The 22,143-nt window shown below is 40.6% G+C and overlaps 1 protein-coding gene across 6 annotated transcripts in view; it reads left to right on the plus strand.

Annotated features, from left to right (window-relative positions):
* The window catches only part of SKAP1 (src kinase associated phosphoprotein 1), a 251,697-nt gene that overhangs the window by 218,133 nt on the left and 11,421 nt on the right, over positions 1-22,143 (plus strand). For 2 of the 6 annotated variants that reach the window (XM_045526288.1, XM_045526289.1), the window contains exons 10-12: positions 3,200-3,250; positions 11,085-11,185; positions 19,868-19,979. In XM_045526288.1, the coding sequence (XP_045382244.1) occupies positions 3,200-3,250; positions 11,085-11,185; positions 19,868-19,951 (236 nt within the window). In that variant the 3' untranslated portion in view covers positions 19,952-19,979. The remainder of the gene's footprint in view (positions 1-3,199; positions 3,251-11,084; positions 11,186-19,867; positions 19,980-22,143) is intronic. The other 4 variants (XM_045526284.1, XM_045526286.1, XM_045526285.1 and 1 more) reach the window with 2 other exon arrangements.

A 22,143-nucleotide genomic window follows, 5' to 3' on the forward strand; every position in this document is an offset into this window, starting at 1 on the left:
AAAATATTTTTCCCAAAATAGTCTCTTAAAATTAAAGCCGTGTGTTACAGATTAATAAAAATGTGAAATTTAGCCATTTAACCCAACCCCTTTTGTGAGAAAAAAGACTTTTTTGTTGCCATATAATCAGCTGTCTTGATTTTGGAGTTTAAAGATACCAGTTTGTTTTCATGGAAGGATCTGAGATAAATTGTATGCCTTGCTATTTGTACAGTGCCTTTTGAACCTGGGGAGGTGCTGAGGGGTGTGCTTCCCAGCTGTGGAAGGCACTTTCCTTCACTGTATGTCGATGCCCCATACTCGGTCTTTCAAAGGCCCCAGAAGCATAGCACCCAGCCCATCAATAGCAAGGTTTCTTAACTCAAGCCCACTTTCAGCCACCCAAGAAGGACAGCGTTAGATAGAACAAATGTGGGGATTGGAGCTTCCCTGTTCACATCCATCACTGTAGAGTTTAGTAATGGTGGTAAATGATATACAAGCTCTATGGCCAACATTTTTCTTTCTTTCTAAGTGACTCCAAAGGTGCAATGGAAATCAGAGTATCTGGTCTGGAATTGAGATTTCTATTTTTCCATTTTTGTATCATGACTAGATTAAGTGCTGTTGCCTGAAAGGATAAAGGAATCAAGTTTTAGTTTTCATTTTTATCATTGCAAATACATTTACATTCTCCTATTTTACAAATGCAAAGAGCAGGCAAGCCACTTTCAATAATTTATTTTAAAATCAATGCTAATGAGGTTATGTCTCGTCAGTGGCCGAGTTTTACAATAAAGTCTGATTTATTTAGAAAAGATCTTTGGTGTAGCTTCCCATCTAATGGTGGTGGGAAGGAGGTAGAGTAGCAGGCACGGTGACCCTCCAACTTCGGATCCAATTTGTAATTCACAGTGGAGATGTGACCCAATTTACATTGATTAGAATTGGGAGGAAGAGACAGCTGCGCACAGACAGCAGAGGTAGAATAAACCCTCTCTGCAAAAGTTCCTAAGCACAGCAAATTACTGGTCTTTGTGATTGAGTTGTCTGATATCAGCAAAAGAGCTGCTCTCTGTCCAAATTATTGGGTATCTCTAAAGCTGAGGATGTGCCAACTCTTTCTCTAATATTTTCAATCCTGCAAAATTAGTCCCACATCAAAAAGGGAAAGCATCATAGTAGAGGAAGGAAGGAAGTGGGCAAGTAATGAGAAGACAATGTGCAAAGAATGTTTAATGTGATTTACTTCAGCATGATCTATTTCCTATATTTGATTTCACTCCTCCATTATCTCACATCTTTATTCCTCATGGTGGTATTGGGGAAGCACTACAGGTGGTAAGTAGGAAATTCTCTGCTGCTGGCTCATACATGGAGATGAGAATTGTTGAGTCAAAATGTTCTTTTTCCTATAGTACCTTGAGGACATGTGTGTGTGTATGTGTATGTGTGTGTGTATATATATGTGTGTGTGTGTATGTGTGTGTGTGTATATATATATATATATATATCTTGGTAATACGTGGTTTATTTTCCCAGAGTGTCAATCTCTTAATTTTTATTTTTGCAAGGAATGGTGTCATTTTTTATGTGAAATCAATTACTTCTATAATGTTCTATAGTATTCTAACATATTTTTATGCTGCCTCTGCTTACCTTCGAGTTTAGATTTTACTTCTCCCAGTCTGACATACCAGAATTCATTTTGGCCTATAAACCTTATATTTAAAAAAAGAAAAAAAGAAATGTCCCCAGACTATCTCCTCAAAGGTTCCATTTAGTGGCAAAACTATGGAGAAGCAAGACAATCAAGTGTCGTAAGACCCAGAAAGAGAAAGGAAAGGAAGGAAATGCGGCCAGGAGAAGCTGAGTATTCAGCCCTTAAAACATTGCTTATCATGCCCTATTCACTGTGCATGTGTGTGTACATGGGTGTGCATGTGAGTGAGAGAGAATGTGGTGGTGGTAGAAAAACAGCAAATATATTTTTGCTCATTGTGCCCCATGTATAAAACAGCTAAATATGATTCTGGTACACATGCTTTCTTTATAAAGGCCAAATTCCTATTTTATCAGGTAGTATGAAGTCTGAGATGAAACAGATTAATGAGGGCAAGAAACTTAGGCCAATCATATTGTGGCTTTGGCCATATAAACACTTGACTGGAGTTAGACACTGGCATTGACTTAGAACCCATTGTGAATCTACAGCAATTAATTAAAAGACCATTCCAACTGCCCTCAGGAGCTTATACTCTAATGAACAAGGCAGGCTGAATAAAAACAGTAAAAAGATAACAACAAGCCCCAAATACTAGGAACATAAAATTATGTACATGACCAGCTTCCGCCACGCTACAGCTGAACAAAGATAGATACATTAAGGACTAATTAATCACGGAGGGATTAAACACCCACTTCAAATCTCTCTCTCTCTCACACACACACAAACACACACACACACTGTAACATCCTAATTCTGGAGTGCTTAAAACCAGAGAGGGCCTGGCATGGTGGTTCACACCTGTAATCCTAGCACTTTGGGAGGACAAGGTGGGAGGATTGCTTCAGTCCAGGAGTTTGAGACCAGCCTGGGCAATAGCAAGACCCCGTCTCTACAAAAAATAGAAAAATTAGCCAGGCGTGGCAGCACACACCTGTAGTCCCAGCTACTCAGGAGGGTGAGGCAGGAGGATCGTGTGAGCCCGGGAGTTTGAAGTTGCAGTGAGCTATGAAGATGCCACAGCACAGAGAGAGACCCTGTCTCAACAAAAAAAAAGAAAGAAAGAAAGAAAGAAAAGAAAAGAAAAACCAGAGAGAATGCTTGCATGAAGACGATAAATTTTGAAGAGAATTCCAGAAGGGGAGGAGAAATAGAGTTTGAGGAAAAGGATTAGGATCTTAATGATAGGCACCTAAATAAATAATCCAGTAGATTAGAAGCTCTACAAGGATGGTTTTGTCTATTGCTTGTCCCCAGTTGCTAGTGCAGCATCTTGCATGTAGTAAGCACTTCAAAATGTTTGTGAATTAATGAATGGGAAAGGAAGGAGGAGGAGATGGCCAGTTTGAAGGTGAGAGATGATTTTTAAAAAATGGTAGTTACACTTTCCTTAAAGAAGAGAGTATGATGAACTTAGAGAAAGGAGACCCCTCAGTGTAACGAATGTGAGATTGTTGACCTCTAATTGCTAATACTGCTCATTTATCCCCTCAGATGAAGAGCAAGATCTAGAAGAGGATGCGAGTGGCACTCGAAGAAAAGGAGGTATAAGAGCTTCATAAATGCACAGGCACTGGGTAGGACATTCCCACTCTGACTAGAGGAAAGCACCTTTCCCCAAGACTACAAAAATTACTGGATTCGATAATTAAGAGGGTGCTAGTGTGTGACCCCAAAAGCCCCAAACAAAGTGGCTGGGTAGGGAAAATACCTTAACTTTAAAAGCAGTCGCCCATTCACTTTAATTAATGTTCCAAGAACAGCTAAGATTTACCCTAGAGAAGGTGGGAAGCCAAACCAGATATTTATTTTTCCCTATCAGTATTTCTTAAATCAGTACAGTGAAAATAGAATTGCCTCATCTCTAAGAGATCAGAAGATTGAGAGTGGAAAGAATGGAAATGTCTCCTTTCTGAGAGGCCCGGAGATTGCAAGTTCAGAGGGGAATGGAAATGTGTCAGATCTGAAAAGTGAACATGGGGTGAAAGATAGAATTGCTTGGTGATGCTGACTTCTGATGGCCTGGTTTGATTCCAGGCACATTTGGAAATGAATATGTAACAGGTTTGTTGAATACAGAATTACATCTTATTCATCCCAGACTGTTAACCATGCTCCAGACTGTTAGTGAGCCCATCCTTTCTAAGGTCAGATCCCTCTCTGAAGCCTCCCTAAGTGGACCAAGGGCCTATTCCACCATTGTCAGTAAAGGAATGCTGCACGTGGCAAGGGCCACCTCAAGGACATTCATTCCATTAGCAGAGCCCGAATCATGACTGATTTAGATACTAGATGATTTTTTCTTAGAGAGTGTATGAAAATCTTGAGCCTAAGAGTTCTTTCCCTCTTTCCCTCCCTGCTCCCTCTCCACTTCTCTGGCCTTATCCTTTCCCTTTCTCCTCCCTCCTCTTTCCCTTGTGCTTTTTCTTCTCTTCCTTATCCATTCAACAAAATCCCCTTTTCCTGAGTTCACTCTCTACAGAAAGTGAGTACTTAAAAGGTTTAGGATTCAACTTCATACAGGTCCATCTTCTCCCAGGGGTGGGAAAAGACAGTGTAAAAAAAAAAAAAATTAAAAAAAAAAATAGACAGTGTAGAGGCAGCATCAGAAGTCATAAGTCACATGTCACAGCAAAAGAGAAAGAAAACACCCAAGGCGGGTATGATGCAAGGGTGTTGGTGTAGCTTCGGGTACCTCATGATAATTAACACGTGTGATTCAGTCCATTCTGAAGCCTGTTTTCTACTCTTTTCTGCTTGCTGTACAGAATTCCACCAAATATCTGTTCTGACCCACCCATATTCCACATTTATCTTTTCTCGACCAACTTCTGTCACCAGTACATAAAAGAAACACTTCCTGCAGACAGCATGTGTGGAGTAACTATAAGCCTCTTATGAACAACTTTATATTAAACGCCACTCAGGAAGCATCAGTCTTCTGGCACAGTCTAAAATTCAGTTTGAGACCCTCCCTCATCTCATTTCCTCCTTCTACCTCTCTCTGTAAGGTTATATCTGGGAAGTGAGAGGAGATTTATTTCCTAACTGTTCCAATAGCTATAATTCAAGAACTTTTTTTAAAAAAAAAAAAAAAACCTTTTGGGCTGGGGGCAGTGGCTCACACCTGTAATCCTAGCACTCTGGGAGGCCGAGGCAGGTGGATCGCTCGAGGTCAGGAGTTCGAGACCAGCCTGAGCAAGAGCGAGACCCCGTCTCTACTAAAAATAGAAAGAAATTATCTGGCCAACTAAAATATATATAGAAAAAATTAGCCGGGCATGGTGGCGCATGCCTGTAGTCCCAGCTACTCAGGAGGCTGAGGCAGTAGGATCGCTTAAGCCCAGGAGTTTGAGGTTGCTGTGAGCTAGGCTGACGCCACGGCACTCACTCTAGCCCGGCAACAGAGCGAGACTCTGTCTCAAAAAAAAAAAAAAAACCTTTTGTTCCTCATGCTTCCTGCCTCCAAAATAGGTGTTATTAAAGTATAGTGAGCTCTAAATGTGTTTCTGTGGTTTATACTTCCCACCAGTTATGATGATTGGTGACTTAGTGATTACAAAACAGGAGGACGTTTCGCTCTCTGCAAAATCTAAGGCAGGAATTTTTATTATTTGTGTTTGTTTATTTATTTATTTATTGAATTTATAAAGTGCCTGTTCTCCAAAGGAGCCATAGAAACAGTGACAAATATGTAACATCCTAATGTCATCATTTAATTTTATAACAATAAAATATAGAAGTTGGGGAGAGGGTAGGAAACCTCAGTGAAGGTATTTAAAAGGCAGGGAGCTATAGGACAGTGCAAATTCTTATGTCATAGACAAGCTACATAAGTTTGTGTCACTTAGTGTTTCTCAGCTGTTAACAAGCTTTTTGGAGGGAAAAAAAATTTAAGCAAGCTGATCTTTCCCATTTTCCTTTTCTCCTAAAAGATGCTATGGCTAGCAGGGTTACCTTTAAAATCTAAGTACTTTTCTCCAGCATCCGTGAATCCTGTTCCTTAAATGCTGTGCTTTTTCCCTGATGGAATTGCTAACATTTTTAATGTCCAACTAGATCTTATCAGAAAGAGGGGGTACAGGAATTCAGTTTATCCTTATTGAGTGTTAATGACCCTGTAAGATGTAATTTCTTTTATTTTATTCTGTTACCTAGAAAATCTATCACAGCCTTGTAGTATTGATTGTTCAATCTATAAAGAGCTCGGTTTACAGCATGACTGTTAGTAACAGGGTTATTTTAATGAGTGACTCTTCAACACCTCAGATTTTCACAAAATTCCAACCCATCAGCCTAACAGTCTAACGCTAAGGGTCTCAGGTAATGAGAGCTTATCTCCCTTCCTTATCCTGAAAAGCTAATATCCAGGTAACCAAAAATAAAATTTGCTCTGTGCTGTTTGTATTAAAATTAATAGACATTTCCTTGGCTGTGCTATATCAAAAAAAAAGCAGCCCTGGAGGCACAAATCATCCTTAGATACATCAAATCCCTGACCAAAGAAAACCTTAAAACAGGTTCTGAAATTGGGGACAAACTAAGCCAAAAGGAGACAGACCACACTATTGTGGTCCTATAAGCAAAGGATTGTTTATGCCTATAAGCAACCTCCTGCCTTCAGGAGGGCAGAAGAATGGTTTCTGATGGGCATTTGGTTTCCGAGGTGCTCTTCCCGCTCGAGTGCCTGCCAACACAGTGAACTATTTCGTGAAAGAAACAGCGGGAAACCACAGAGCTATTTGCAGTTCTTACCTTTTGAAATCTGTTTTCCAAGACCAAACATGAGTTGGTCATCAGCCCACTAAAATTTTGGCCCAATAAGAGGAGCAAATGAGATGAAAATCAGTGTTCCCCACTTCCACATCAAACTTACAACATTAAGGACCATAATAATTTCAAAACTCAAGATTAAAGGGCTATGAAAATAAGCAAAAGGTATTGTTCGATTGCTCTTCCTGTTCTGGTGCCATGGATAGTGGAGCTTGGAAAAGTTTTCATATTGCCTTTCTTAAATAGATAATAACGTATCAGACACAGTCTACTTGAATGACTGAACAAGGTGGCCCTTTCTGACCTGACCTAGAAAACATTTCAAGTCTCTTCCAATGGGTCACTGCTTTGGCTTTTTTGTCCACGTCTCATGGTCCCACGGGCTGGTAGAACTGGCTTTATCCATCTTCTTGTTTTGTCTTTTCCATAATTTAATAGGTACAATCTATTAAATCACTGACATGGTCATTTTAATCATCAAGAAAATGTAAACAACATGCTGACCTCCCTTTAGCCTCTTGTCCCTGGCCACAGCTTCAATTCTGGAGCTACCCAATGTCCTCCAAACAAAAGCTGAACTCTGGAAGGAACACAGTCAGGTTCTCTTGTCCCTAAGGAAGGGAAAGGGCAGAAAGGTGTCCTGGTCCTTTTACCTTAGAACTTTCCACAACATAGAGGCTAATTTTCAGATATTGACTCTGTCAACAATATCACCAACTTAACCTCAGTTACAGGAAAAATGACTATTACTAGTTATAAAGACCTTGGCATGCAATGACAAATGCTTTGCAATAAGTACCTAGAAAAGAGAAAAACAATACTAATTTTTTTAAAAGCTTGGTCTGTTGCTATTCTTCCTATGATATTTTGAACACTTGGAACTTAGCTTCCCTTCCATGGGATAAACAGAATAAGATACTGCCCCCCTCCTTTTTTTTCTCTCTAGAAAAAGTCCTTCTCAGCTCTGCTAGCAATTTAAATGCAGTGATCATACCCATTAGCTTCTCTATCATTGTAATTGTTGTTAATTGTTATAACTGTTTTAGTTATTAGTGGTGTCATTATTGCTCTAGGTCCTCTGTCTGTTTTATGCTGAATATATTAGTGCTTTGCTTTTGAATTACCAGGCTTTATTTAGTGCAGAGTTACGTTTTTTTGGAAAGACATTGAGAAATGCTGGCATTAAGCTTTATTCTTTTGTTTTTCATTCCAAATGGACAGACTGGAAAAAAAATAATTAGATGGAATAATGTCCTCAAAATGAGAATGAGGATGTTTTGAATTAATTAAATGGTCAGAATGCTGCACCATTCCTGATCTCAGACTGCTGCCAGGGTAGTGTAAACCAAAGGAACCTAAATCCAGCCCACAGGGGCAAGCCTCACTTTCGGGCTTTCAATTCCTCTCACTATTCTAAAGAAATCAAAGTTTTGTCATGCATTCACTAATTTATAGGATGGTCTGGGCAAGTTTAAGGAGAAGCTGAACTAGCCCACAGACTTTGGGGCCTTCAGCTCTTCCTGGGACCAAGTGTCAGGAAAGAAGCCCTCCTTGGCCTTACCTCTTCCCCTCTTCAAGGTCCTTAAATAATACCCACTTGATCAGGTTTTTGTTATACAACTAAAGCTTCAAAGGAGCCCCCCTGACTCTTAGACTGTGTTAAATTCCCTATTACACACGGCATCCTCAATTTCTCCTTCACAGACATATCACAATCATAAATAAATATATGCATAACTGTTTTTTCCATGGTGCCTCCCCCACTACAGGGTACCCTTGAGAGCAGGGCCCATGTGTGGCCAATGTAGAATTCCTGGTCTCTGACACAGTCCCTAGCATTTAGTAGATGCTGTGTACATGTCTGTTGAATGCTGAGGACCAAATTAGTGAGTATGCCCATGCCCATGCCCATACTCATAAATGCAAATCACACATATGTTAAACAGGGAGTCTGCAATATGGAGTCTGATCTTGTCCAGCTAAGGAATTACCCCTCACTGATATCCATAATACTAATACCAGAATACCCCTAACTAGATAGTGAGTCCAACCTTTTCCCAGTTTTTAGCCCTTCGTTCTGCTTATTTTTCAGAGCTGTCTTGTAACGATTCTAGTTCTGATAGTCCCTGTTATTGGCCTAGGCTAAACTATCTCCCAGATTCCTGAACTCTATCTTCTTATGGCCCTTAGTACCAAAAGCCTTTTCCATCTTTATTTTTTCCTAGAAGACTTGTTTTCCTCCTAACTTCTTACTTTCCCTGTGATCCATTGTGCTTTTAAGTCTTTTTCCAGGTGTTCTCACCAGGTCCCATATATAGCCAATATCAAGTCACTTTTTACATATATACCAAAAAGGTACCTGTAATTTTAGGACCTATCCTATATCCAGGCACACGGTGGCAAGCAGCATCCCCAAAATGACCATCTGCTAGGCCAGAAAAAGCCAAGATAACCTTGTCAATCTTCTTACCAACCATTCAGAAATATCAAGTTATGTATCAAAAAAATCTTTTTTTTTTTTTTTGGGAGACAAGAGTCTTGCTCTGTTGCCCGAGCTAGAGTGCCATGGTGTTAGCCTAGCTCACAGCAACCTCAAACTCCTGGGCTTAAGCAATCCTTCTGCCTCAGCCTCCCAAATAGCTGGGACTACAGGCATGCACCACCACGCTCAGCTAATTTTTTCTATTTTTAGTTGTCTAGCTAATTTCTTTATCTTTTTAGTAGAGACGGGGTCTCACTCTTGCTCAGGCTGGTCTCAAATTCCTGACCTCAAGAGATCCTCCCACCTCGGCCTCCCAGAGTGCCAGGACTACAGGCATGAGCCACCGCACCCGGCCTAAAAAATCTATTTTTATAAAAATTATTTTCTCTACCATATATAAATCCATGAAGAATATTGATGTCAATATACTTTTCATTACTAAATTTGGTCAAAATCTTAAAGTGATTAATCAACTCCATTCAACTGAAAATGCATTAATACATCCTCTGGGAAAACTACTTTTACTTTTCAGGGACTGAAATTTCTCTATTATTTCATGCTCAAAAAATATATGCTTTGTATTTTCAATAATTAACTTACTTCTCCCAAAGTGTTTTTCTTCCAAACATATTCTCAACTCTGGCAGAATCTTTTCACAGTAGTTATCTTGTTTGCTGCCCTCTGTTGTCAGCCGCACATAGAGACAATTTTCTGTGCAAAGAAAACATATTAGAATTTCTACATAGTTGACATTTTTACTTCTATTTGCTATATCTGGGTATTAACTAAATAGTTGTATCCCTCCTCTCCTTCTGTGCCCTTTAAGATTCCTACTCAAGTTCTTTTCCAGAGACATATAGGGATTCTGTTCCCCTGTGCCTTTGTTTGAATTGCTCATCAGTCAGGAACAAGTAGGAAAAAAGCAAACAAATATAAGTGCCTCCACTGCCCACTTGCCCGTGTCCTCAGCAACCGGTACCATCACTGCTCATGAGAGAGTCAAGACAAATGAAAGGAAAGGTAGAAATCTGTAGAATAGAGTCCCCCAAAATCACATGAATTTTAATGAGAATGCAGGACTCCTGACTCCCATCAATCAAATTTCATCTCTGGTAGGTGCTTTGTTTACAGTTCTCATAGGCAGTATCCTAAGGAACGGGAAGCCTTCCTAGTCTAGTGGGCATTAGCTCTCCTGCCATTCAAATCCCCAGATCCTGTCCCACTTTGTACTCTAGTGTTTAACCTTTCCGGGTAGAAGAAGATCAATACAAATTCTTCATTGTTAAGAATCGATGGCTGTCCCGTGGCATCATTGCCATCTAGTCTTGCTGAGAAGCCCAGTAAATCTCTCCGGCTGCTTCTAAAGCTTGGATTGTCGTCTTCAGTTGCTTTCATTTTTAATGCAGATCACTTTGGTTTCTGTTCCCCTGGGGGCTTGCAGATAAATCTTGGCAGACATGTTCAGGGTCTACAAATGAGATGCTGGAAAAGGGCCAGCCCACCCAGAATCTAGTTGTAATGGATGAGACACCCCCTTGGTTCCACTTAAAGACTGGGCTATTCGTTTCAGTATTTATTGGTGACTGCTTCATATAGTACCTGGGTGGGAAGTGCTTAGGAGGAAATTCCTATGTAACACAGAAGGCCAAAATGTGAGCTGTGATGCAGAAGCATGCTGGCTGACTCAGCCTCTCTTGTAAATAGGCGGAAGTCAGAGACTTATCCTGATCCTTCAAATACACAAGGAAGAGAAGCACTAGTAGATAGTTTAGACTCCCTGGATCAAGAAAGTCTGGCAGGAAACCTCTGTGTGCTGCTTCCTTACAAACCAAGTGAAAAATTACCTGCCTGATTTTCTTTTATTAATAAATAAATATATTTATCATATTGTTGAACAGCATCCTACTAGGGGTGATCTGTAAATATTTAATGTTAGTTAATGATCTCCTTCTCCCATAGTCCTTTGCTCACATTGAGTGTTTGGCTGTATCTCAGATCAACCTCCCTGAATCTCAGGTTTCCTAGGGGCAATGTCAGAACCCTGGTCTCCATTTACAGCAAAAATGTGGTCTCCTTGGAAAAGACTGAGGTCTTTTAACTTTGATTTCTCCTCTCTTTGATCAGTAGATTCTGCCAATTATTACCAGGGCCTATGGGATTGCCATGGTGACCAGCCAGATGAACTGTCCTTCCAACGGGGTGACCTCATCCGCATTCTGAGCAAGGTAAGGACAGAGAGTGTGGGCTTAGATCAAAAGTCAATTTTTTCACTCAATGATGTAGTCACTATAACTGAAATTATTCCATGTCATACCCTTCTCTGTGTGTATTACATGACTCCTTCACACATAGAATAAACTCCCATTTTTTCACAATTGTTAGGGAAATTTTTAATTGAAAATCCAGATTCAGGAACCAATTTTCAGACTTAAAAATACAATAAAGTTGACATAATACCAAAATTATGCCAGTCAAAATTTGATCTTTTCAGGAGCTTGTGCTTATAGGTCATTACTATGTACATAATTTATAACTATATAATGCTATTGAAAACATTCTAGCTAGGTAAGCTGCCTTCTTATTTCATTTATAGATAAACAAAACTGTAATATAATTACATATGGGGGAGGAGTCAGAGCTAGTTAGCTCAATTGGCTTGAGCAAGTGCTGATAAGGCCAAGAGAGTGAATCCAATGCCACTCAGGCCAGCTAACTTTATCCTCTTCCTCAGTCACAAGTTAACCCCTTGCTTCAGCTAATCATCTCATATATAGTATTGTTGAGCATAAACGAACTGGGTTAAATTTTTAAAAAGAATGGATTATTGCAGATCTGTGTGAAGAAGATTCAGAACTCGTGGGCTTGAGTGGTCAATAAAGAAAGACCAGACATTTTCATTCCATAGGTGGGCTAAAATAATAGGTTCTGTCCCTAAAAGAAATTATTAAAAAGTCCTCTCTCTATTCAGTCAGTCAATATCTACAAACACATTTTTGAAAGAGGCACAATCTGCTCTTAATTGCTGAGTATGTAGATTCCATAAGGGAAAATTGAAAACCCATTGTGTTATTAACCCATCGTTTATCATTTATCTTTTTATTCTATGAATGTTACTACCTTAGCCCAGCATTTATCTTGGTTTGAAATAGACCAGAAGCTTCTTAGGAAACAGTCCAGGTCTGACCCAACGTCCCTTTCAGTGGTTCCAATGAATCAGGCCCCTTTAAACAAGGACTAAATTCAGACCCAAACTTTGCAAGAGAGTAAGGAGGCCTGCAGGCCCTGCTGAGTGAGATCACAATCTTCTGGTGATTTCTTCTGGATTCCTAACTCAGTGCCACCCCAGTGCCATTTCAGTGCAGCTCCAATACACCAAGAATAAATTGGAAGCAAAGAAGGGAGTGGACATTGGCCTGATTGGTATTTCAAATGCCCGAAAGCAAGGTTTGCCGTGTAATAGAATTTGTGTACATTACCACGCTGGCATTACAGGGGTAATCGAGTTATCCATTCAGGTGTGACCAGGCCTCTGTTTGCCCAGAGCCTGCAGGTGAACAAATTAACTGTTTACATTGTCTGGAGGTGCCTGCAGCAGGAGGGGGGAAAGAACAGAGCCAGGCTGTCTGCAGGCCTTCTCTCTGTCATGATTATTTTGTTTGTTTTGCATGTCTTTTGCCTTTGTTAATGGCTTCTCACTGGGGGTCCCTTTCCACTGGTTAGAAGGGGCTGTGTGGTGACCTGTCCTGCAGTATAGAGCTGCCTGTGGCTATTATATTTTTAAGAGATCCCAAAGAACATGGGGAACCAACTCCACCTGTTTTTTTAAAAACCAACCCCTCTTCCTCTCCTCCGTTATTAAACACTAATATATCAGAGTTTAATGTAGTGAGAATCCCTTGCTGCCATGGTTCTATCAATGTCTTTCTCCACTCTTCTAGAAGATTCTGAGTCCATTTTCATCCCATACCACTGTAGTAGCACATTTCTTCCAGGCAAAAGCTACACCAGCTGCCTCCTTTTCCTGTTGCTAATCCCTGCATATCAGAGGAGGAAATGAGAAGTTAGGAGCTCAACTGAACTTTCCCTTTTTTTTTTTTTTTGAGACAGAGTCTTACTCTGTTGCCTGGGCTAGAGTGCTATCGTGTCAGCCTAGCTCACAGCAACCTCAAACTCCCGGGCTTAGGCAATCCTCCTGTCTCAGCCTCCCGAGTAGCTGGGACTACAGGCATATGCCACCATGCTCGGCTAACTTTTTTTCTATATATATATATTTTTAGCTGTCCAGATCATTTCTTTCTATTTTTAGTAGAGACAGGGTCTCACTCTTGCTCAGGCTGGTCTCGAACTCCTGACCTCGAGAGATCCTCCCGCCTCGGCCTCCCAGAGTGCTAGTGCAGTTAGCCACTGCGCCCAGCTGCTGAACTTTCCCTTATAAAGCTTCATTCCAGTTAACGTTGATATGGGGAGCCTTTCAGATTGGATTTACCTTTATTATATTACCTAATTCAGTAAGAGTCCTTGGACAGGAAGGAACCTTAAAAGGCCACCCAATCCATTCCCTTGCGTCTAAGAAGCACAAATGAACAAATTCAAACAGATAGAAAAGGAGATTCACTACCATTCCCAGCCACCTGTCTGTTCAGAAGTTCAGTCATTTCTGCTCACTGGAATTTTCTCTCATGGGGATCCTAAATTCATCCCACTTTAGGCCCTGCTGACTTCCTTTGTTGGAGTCAGTTACACTCTGCAGTCTGCCTCTTACACCTGGAAGGGTAGAACTGACCCAAGTTGATTTCATCCAGGAAAACTCACTTCTTGGTGTCTAGAAAGCTCCATTTTACTTTTCTTTCAGGCCAGTAGAACCTCTGTCAGGCAAGAAAGGCCTGCTGTTTAGGAATCCGGGGAAGCCTGTTTTCCCTGAGAAACACAAGGTGCGGCCAGCCGTATGCAGCTCAGTTTACCTGGACTTGTCTCTTCTTTCACCTGTAAAATGAGGGAGTTGAGTGGGATAATATCTAAGGTTCCTTCCACCTCAAACATTCCCGTTCTAAATATGGTGAGCTTGATACTGCAAAACTGCTAAAGAATTCCCATACAAAAATATGTTTTAGCTTTGATTACTTATATTCAGTCTAAACAAGCAAACAAAATTCCAGTTTCCGGCTCTTTTGTTTTCAGCCCTCATTAATGCATCTGGCTTCACCTTCTCACTTTGGCTGATAAAAGTATTCTGAAGTGGGGGTGGGAGTGGGAGAGTGAGAGACAGGAAGCAGCCCTGGATGGGGAAGTGGGATGGAGGAGGCAGGGGAGGCCAGGATGACAGCTTCAGTCTTGTGCTCCTGCTGCTTCCTGCTGTTTCTTAATAATCACCCAGGCATAATCCAACCTTGAATCCTAGACTCCTAGAGCCAAACTTGGGAGAATCTTATAGTCTTCCCTTAGGGTACGAATGATCCCAGAAATTTAACCTTTTTGAAAAAAATTCTCCAGAGAAGATGATTGGCTGGGTAAGAAAGATGCACCCCATAGATAACCAAGTGCCCATCACCTGTCCTGTTCTCAAAGAAGCAAGGAAGTGCCCATTACAGATGGGTTATTTATGATCCTGGGCAAAAACCACTTAATCTTGCTAATCCTCCGTTTCCTCACCTGTAAAAATTGGGATAATTTGTATTCATGGGGTTGTTGTGATGCCTACATCAGAGAATTTGTGTAAAGAAGTGCCTGGCATCTAGGAAATAGGAACTGTTATTATATTCTCCTCCCTTCCACTAGGAATAAAGTAAACCTTTTGGATCAGTGTTGGGCATGTACAAGGAATTCAATAAATTATTGGTGAATTGAGACAGGAAAAAAGTGGCCTATCTTGCCAAGAACTCTTCACAAAAATGCTCTACAGCATAAAAGGTGCTCACTTGGATATAAAAAACTGCCCAGTGAAGAGGCCTACATGAAAATCCACCGTGCCCTTCCTGGTCAGAAAGTTCATCCCTGACAGATAGATCATTCAACCTTCTCTTCATGGAGAGCCAGCAGCCACATATCCAAACTCTGAAACAGTAACCGGTGGCACAGTCAGCAGGAAGACTCCCGCTGACCTCCCTGCAACACATCCATACATTCCTAGGCCCCATGCAGCTTCATGCACACTTAATTCACTGAGTTCCAATTTGGGTCTTAAAATATATTAAAGGCAGATTTTAATAACGAAGCAAATCTGTGCATCCAGCGGATGTTCCTGTGTTCCTTTCGGACCCAGATTATTTCTAAACAGCTTTTTCTGGTGAGGGACTGAGCTTTCCTTCCTCCCCAGAGCCAGGACGCAGCTCAGGCCACAGCGGGGTGTTTAGCGCTCTTCAGTGGCTCCAGATTGTGGTGCTGGTGCAGGTCTCCTCATACGTAACCGATGGCTCCTGAGAGCCTGCCTCTCGTAAATTACTTCCTACAATGCCAGCGACCGCCGCAGAATTCAAGTTTGAATAGAGCAGGAAAAAGGTGTTTGAAAGGCCTGTTCACTCAGCTGCATTTTAATTTCCTTTTCAATCTTGTCCCAATTAATTTCACAGAATTAATCTCACAGAAGCAAACTCGGCAGCATCGAGGCTGCGGTTTTAGTGTGGCGGTCCCCCTGCCTGAACATGAAATAGGAGCTAATATAAAAATCCATCTGCTGTGTTTGAAATACATGCCGGCTGCTGCTCAGTCCTGTCTGACACTCCAAACATCAACAGCGGGGAAAAGTGATTTGGGGGTTAGTGGCCATCAGTACTTGGCAGGGGTTCAACAACAGGTGTACTCCAAAAATCCATTCCGCCTGGGCACCAGGCATGACAGGGCAGGTGCTGAATCACCCTCCATGCAATAACGCTGTGGCCTGGCTTAGTGCCTTTTATCTGAGGATCGCAAGGCCCTGTTGTAGACCAGCACCACGATGGTCCCTTGTTGTAAGTGGGAAAAGGAGAGATAAGAAGCCTCTATTTGGATAAAACAAATCTCAAGCCCCAGCTTTCAGAGAAGTGACCTTGTCTTCACGGCTCCAAGGTCTCTCACCAGGAAACATTCTTTCTAAATAATAAAGTTGCTCATTCCACTGTTCAAGACAACTCTTAAATAAATGTCCATTTAAAAAATAAGCATCCTGTTCCAGAAGTAATTTAGGGTGGTAACATGAGTTGTCCAGCAGATGAGGGCAAATTAAAGAGACAAAGAAAAAGAAACTCTTTCCCAATTGACTAGAAAGGAGAAGATGCTCGTGGGTGAGGTCTTCCATTTAAGTAAACTGAACTAGTAGGATATACCTCTTGGGCTTGGGTTGTGTGCCTCATGAATTAGCTCCTCTAAGGCTTTGTCTAGCACCTTATTTCCACGGAAATCAGCCTGGGAGCAACAAGCTGGGCACCACACAAGGTAGCTTAACTGAGGTGAGAAAGTATTCTCATGGCCCAAACACACGAGGCTTTGGGTCATTTTCCCTGCTGATGCAGTTGATGTGGAAACAGGGAGCCTTTCAGATAAGGTCAAGTTTAGCTTGGAACACATGATGCTGTCGGGTAGACATGGGCCTTATAGGGATGAGGATAGACAGACTTTGTCACCCTGAGTTGGAGCTACTTAAAACTCAGACTGGATCCTGGCTCCAAACCCAGATTCTAGTCATCTGAACACAGCAGGCCTGTCCCGGCACACCTGGACTATGTTAACATAAGACCATGTCTGTTATAATGGGATTTTTAAAACCCAGTTTTCTCCACCTACTCCTTCAAAGGGCCACTTAAAGAATGTGGACCTTTCCCCTCCGTTGACCCCATTCTCTCCAAAAGAGATTTGTATGTTGTAAAAATTATCTGAATGCAGCAATACTTCCTCTTTTCCTCTTTTAAGTGTGCTTAGTTGAATGTGACAACAGCCCTCATAAAAACAGATAAGTTAATTCCTTCAATTGCTTTGAATGAAAGGTCTTGGTTGTTTTTTGGGTTTTTTTTGTTTTGTTTTGTTTTTTTAATTTCAGGGCTCTGAGGGAAAGGAGGTGTTTGGTGACATCTAGTGTCCATTTAAGACTTCCTCAGGCACCATACCCTCTGGTAGCTGAGTGGGGGATGGACAGGGGATTATTTGGTAGGTAATTTGGGGGTAATAAGTGGGGAGAATACAGGCCTGGGGCACAAGCTGCCCAAACAGTGTGATGAAACTGATCAATGCCTGTCAAAGAGCGATTATTCACCTCTGACCTAACCAAAGGGGGTGGATGAGGGGATACTACCACAAAATATCTTTTCTTATTTATGATGGTATGAAAGAGAAGCAGAAGCTGTCCCCACCAACCCATTTCATGTTAACAAGCAGGTCAACACTGTGCTGTGATGACGAAGATGATGATGATGATGATGGTGTTTTCTCTCATTAATAACCCCTATGGGAGGCTACAGAGTTAGGAGGATGGGAATGAGATTTGGGGTCAGCTGGAAGGCAACGGTCATACACCGGTCAAATTCAGTAGAGGCCATTCCTTTCCCCCAGACAGGAACCAATCGTCTAGAACAAACCCTGGCAGCCTCATTCCTTCCAGGTAATTTTTATAAATGAGGGGACACCCATTCCAAGAGAGGACAAAAGGCAGAGGGTGCTTATGTGTGTGTGCATATTTGTGCATGTAAACCTGCTAACAAGAGGCCCAATTGCATATCAGCCCTATCCTGCAAATACTGGCCATTCCTTATAAAACTCATTTTTAAAAAAGAATAAAATTTTCATTTTCCTCTTTAATCTCCTTATTCCTAGACTATTGTCCTGGAAAGGACCCTTTACTTTCTATACACACACACACACACACACACACACACACACACTTTTCAATCAGGTAGAAGGTCCCAAACCAGATAATTAACTACAAGGCCCAGACAGAAATGTTTACCTAGAACCACATAAGCCATGGCAGGGTTAGGTTAATACTCAGAATCGCCCGATGCTTTACAAACTCCAGTGTAAAAAATTCCAGCCATTTATTTTGCAGTGAATTTATAACAAATGCTGTTAAAGGCTTCGTCTTTTGACAGAGGTAATAATAAATTCACCGTTAAAGACGGTAGTTTAATTCCTTATACCTCCAATACTGCACAGAATAAACCATATTCATCACTGAGTAATTTTTTACCACATAAATCTTTAAAACTAACCAGTGAAGGCTGTTGAGACTGAAATATTGTGAATTTATTAGATATGCCCATGTAGTATTGGATTCAGAGGTTTCCATTCGAATATATTATGGGGAAAATTTGTGTCTTTAACTGTGACATTCCCTCCATTTCCCGCCGCCAGTATTATAACAATCAGCTCCTCCAGAGTCAACTGCACGTTTATTAGACAGAGATTTAGTAATAAACTCCTCACTAATCTGCCAAAGAGGCTGGATGACATTTCAGTGAGATGCCCTATTTAAAAGGAGTCGCAAAAGCTTTGTTCCTGTGTAATTATTTTCTCAGAATGAACTCAGCCTCCCCAAACCTCTTCTGCCAGTGTTTCTTAGTTTTGTACGGATTCAGGTCTCCAACCAAACTAGTAAAATATTGAAACAAAATTGAAACTTCATTGCAAACAAACAGCCGGTTACATCTATGGATGTTATAGGATTAGTTATGCAGGGTTTGGGGTAATTGATTAGAACACAGAAAAGTTATAATTTGCAAACATTCTCAGACGCAGGGTATTTAAAACTAATAAAAAGATCATATTGATTCTCAAACTAGAAATAATAGAAAATGGTTTCAGAAAGCTTGCTATTTAAAAACTTTCATCTTGACATATGACACATTAAAGATACAATTCATTCCTCAGATTTGAACAAAAATTTGTATTCTATCATATTAATTTTGAGTGAAAATCTGCCCCTAATAGATGGGAATATTCTGAACCTTTCTCATGATTTGCTAGTGAAGTGACATTTAAACTAACCAATTGATTATATCAAATTGTAATGGCCTCTCTAGTTTCATTAAGGAAACATTAATATTGCTAAAATGAAAAATATTTTTCTTTTAAATGCAGAAATGTGCGTCATCTTTTTAGCAGAGAGATTCAGCAGTTTCTGTGTTTCTACTAATATGCCGAATTTGGGAAGACTTCCAAATACTAAAAACTTCCATGGTGCATTATGAACTTTATTTTTTTAATAAAATAAAATAAAACAGGTTTCTAACTAATAAACAAAGGAGAAAAATCTCCTTGCAGTGCAAGACTCTAGCCCATTAGAATAATTGTTAAAAGACAGAACCCGGCTAGAAAGATAAGCATAATACCAGCAATTAATATTCAGCATTTCACATTATAGTCAAGAGGATGTGTTTTTCTTTGTGATGTGGCTCATAAGCTAAGAGTGTTGCGAGCCAGCCTCTGAGCTCTGTCTTCTTTTCGTGCATGAGGATTAAGGAGGAAAAAAACAGCGACAACAATCCTGCTCCATCTGTAAATGAACCAACATCTTGATTTTATAGCTATTTGCTTTGTAAAACTGAGGGATGAGACAAAAATTACTGGATGCCTAAGTAACACTTTAATTCTGAATTCATTTACGATGTAGCTATGTAGTTGTCACAAACCATAATGCAGTATTTAATTAAAATAACACAAGTGCATCTAGATATGTCCTGGGGTAGCTATCACCAAATTATAGTCTATGCCATCGGTATTTTATTTATGAAATGGCAGATTCTAAGGTGCAACTAGGCTGATAAAAAAGCATAAACATTTTCAACTTGCATTTTTAGAAAGGTTCCTTTTTTTTTTTTCCTTCTGCGTCTTTAAATAATTTCCTCCTTCTATCTTTGAGTGGAGGGGGGAGATAGTGGGATTATTTTGCTGTCGATAAAGATCTCACTTTCTAACTCTTGCTTTTCAACTGTTGACCTCGTAAGTCTTCTGGCTGTGAAATCCCCGTCTGTTGTCATGGAAAGGCTCATGAGGTTCACAGGAGCCACAGCAAGCATGGGACATCTTAGGCGGAACTTGGACGTGGATTCCAGGAGGGTAGGAAAAAAGCAAACCTTTTCAGACTCTCTGTGACTGTTCCCACACAACCTTCCTTGCACCTTTATTTCCACCTATAAATACCCACTATAGTTCACACGCTTGCTTGCTCTACTTTGTGGACGTTCACATGCAGACAGACTGCTCCTTTTCATAAGCACATAGCATCTATCTTACACGTGCCCACCATCTATCTCCTCGTTCACATTGGCTGTCCTATCCACCTCCTTGTCTGCAGAATTATGTTCAGCAAGGTCCCGATTTGTAGGAAATAAATAATGAAAATGGAACGGACTGGGAAAGATAATCGAAACATTCAAATTGTTATTTTTCACTGTACTTTACACAAACAGAGCATCTGTAAACACCTAGAAAAGGTGTTGGCTGATTCCTAAAAAGCGATGCCTTATGAAACTTTCTGACCAAATGGGTCTCTACATTGTATCTTTCCCGTTCCAACTCTCCTGCTTTTTCATGCTCGTTTCTCACCATTTTTAAATGGTAAACGGTGCTGTTGTTGTTTTCATTCTTTCTGCTTATTTATCCTATCTATAATGAGAAGTTTTTGTCATCACTTATCCTCTATAAGAAAATCCTAAGAATTATAAAACAGAAACAATAATTGCAATCACCTTTTTAAAGAAAAAAGCCCTTGCAGTTGCTGTATAAAGATATCCTGATAACGGTATCATCTAATCACAGCCCGATCCTACAGCAACGGTCCTATGGAGAGAGAGTTTCTTCTACACACTTGTAATTATTTTAGCCCCTTTCACAGGTCACATAAAAAGTTAATTTCAATTGCTGCTAATTTCCGTCCAACAAGAATGCGGTACTTTTAAACCACCCAAAATAATTGGATTCAAAACAAATTTAGGAAATTGAGTGTGTTAGAAAGCAAATAAAAATATCCTTTTGGTAAGGAGGAGGGTAAAAGTAGTAAAAATGGCCTTTTTTTCTCCCTTCTTTCCCCTTCACAACTTTGCCATTAAAGTTGCACCTACAGCTAGAAGTTTGTCCGTGAAAAATGGTCATTTTGTTTCTCTGCTCAAAGAATGTTATTAAAATGCTAATTTAAAAGAAAAAGGAGTTAAATATCTAGCGATGGTGCATTCTAATTGCAACCATAATGAGCTCTCTAAATGTGCGTGCCCCTGACACACACAGAGCATAAACAGCAGTAAACAGATCATTAGTACCCGCGTTCATTTATTCTGGCGACCTTACCATGACCCCACCGAGGGTAGGGTGAAAAGCAGGTGGATCTGGCTGTGACACCCCCTAGAGGGATCCAGGAAATGAAGCTATAAGCGGTTGTCATGGAAACGCCTATGTGTGCAGATGATGTAACACACCGACAGGCTGTAAGGCTCCGCAACTGGGACGTTGCCTTTCCCTCGCTGGAACAATCTTGAGGATTAAATTATTCATTTCTTTAATTCACAAAGCAAAAGGAATCCTAATTTTCTTGGTGATGTGCAATTCTCTCCCATTTGTCTAGGGTCTGGAACATGATGACTTGTCATCCCCTGTTTTTCCAAAACCCACCCCAGCTTTCTACATTCTAGACCCAAATTGCTGAATCTGGCACAATCATGTGGGTAAAGGCATCAGAAATCTGACACCCAATATCTGTACTTAAAAAGAGAAAATCTAAGGTTTTAAGATAAAATTAATGATGTAGACAGTGTCCTTTCCTGATGAGGGCATGTTTACCAGAGACTAAATGTATACTTGTCGTGAACAAGACGGCTTTGTTTAGAGCGGAGCAGGGTCAGGGTTGGCCCTGGGAACTACCAAGCCAGTACCTGATGCCAAGAGTGTAAAGGCAAGAGGCACCAGCCCCAAATGAACACATCACCCTAGCAAGGTGCGAGAACGAGAGAAGCGAGAAGACGAGCATCTGCTAACTCCCTCCCATGTCCATTTGAGAGAATCGAGATTAATAAAAATAATTCTTTGGAGAATGATTCCACTCTATCCTACCCTGTTTTGCACCAAACAACCTCAATAACCTTACGGCAACAGCAAAATAACTTCTTTTTTTAAAGGAAGCAGAAAAGACGATCTCTGGAAATTATTTTAAAATAAAAAATCTCCAGCCCTGCGCCTCCCCCCATACCTCCTCCCCATTGCACTTTAGATGAACCTGTGATATTGTAGC

The sequence above is a fragment of the Lemur catta genome, chromosome 15, assembly GCF_020740605.2.
Source record: "Lemur catta isolate mLemCat1 chromosome 15, mLemCat1.pri, whole genome shotgun sequence".
Classification (NCBI taxonomy): domain Eukaryota; kingdom Metazoa; phylum Chordata; class Mammalia; order Primates; family Lemuridae; genus Lemur; species Lemur catta.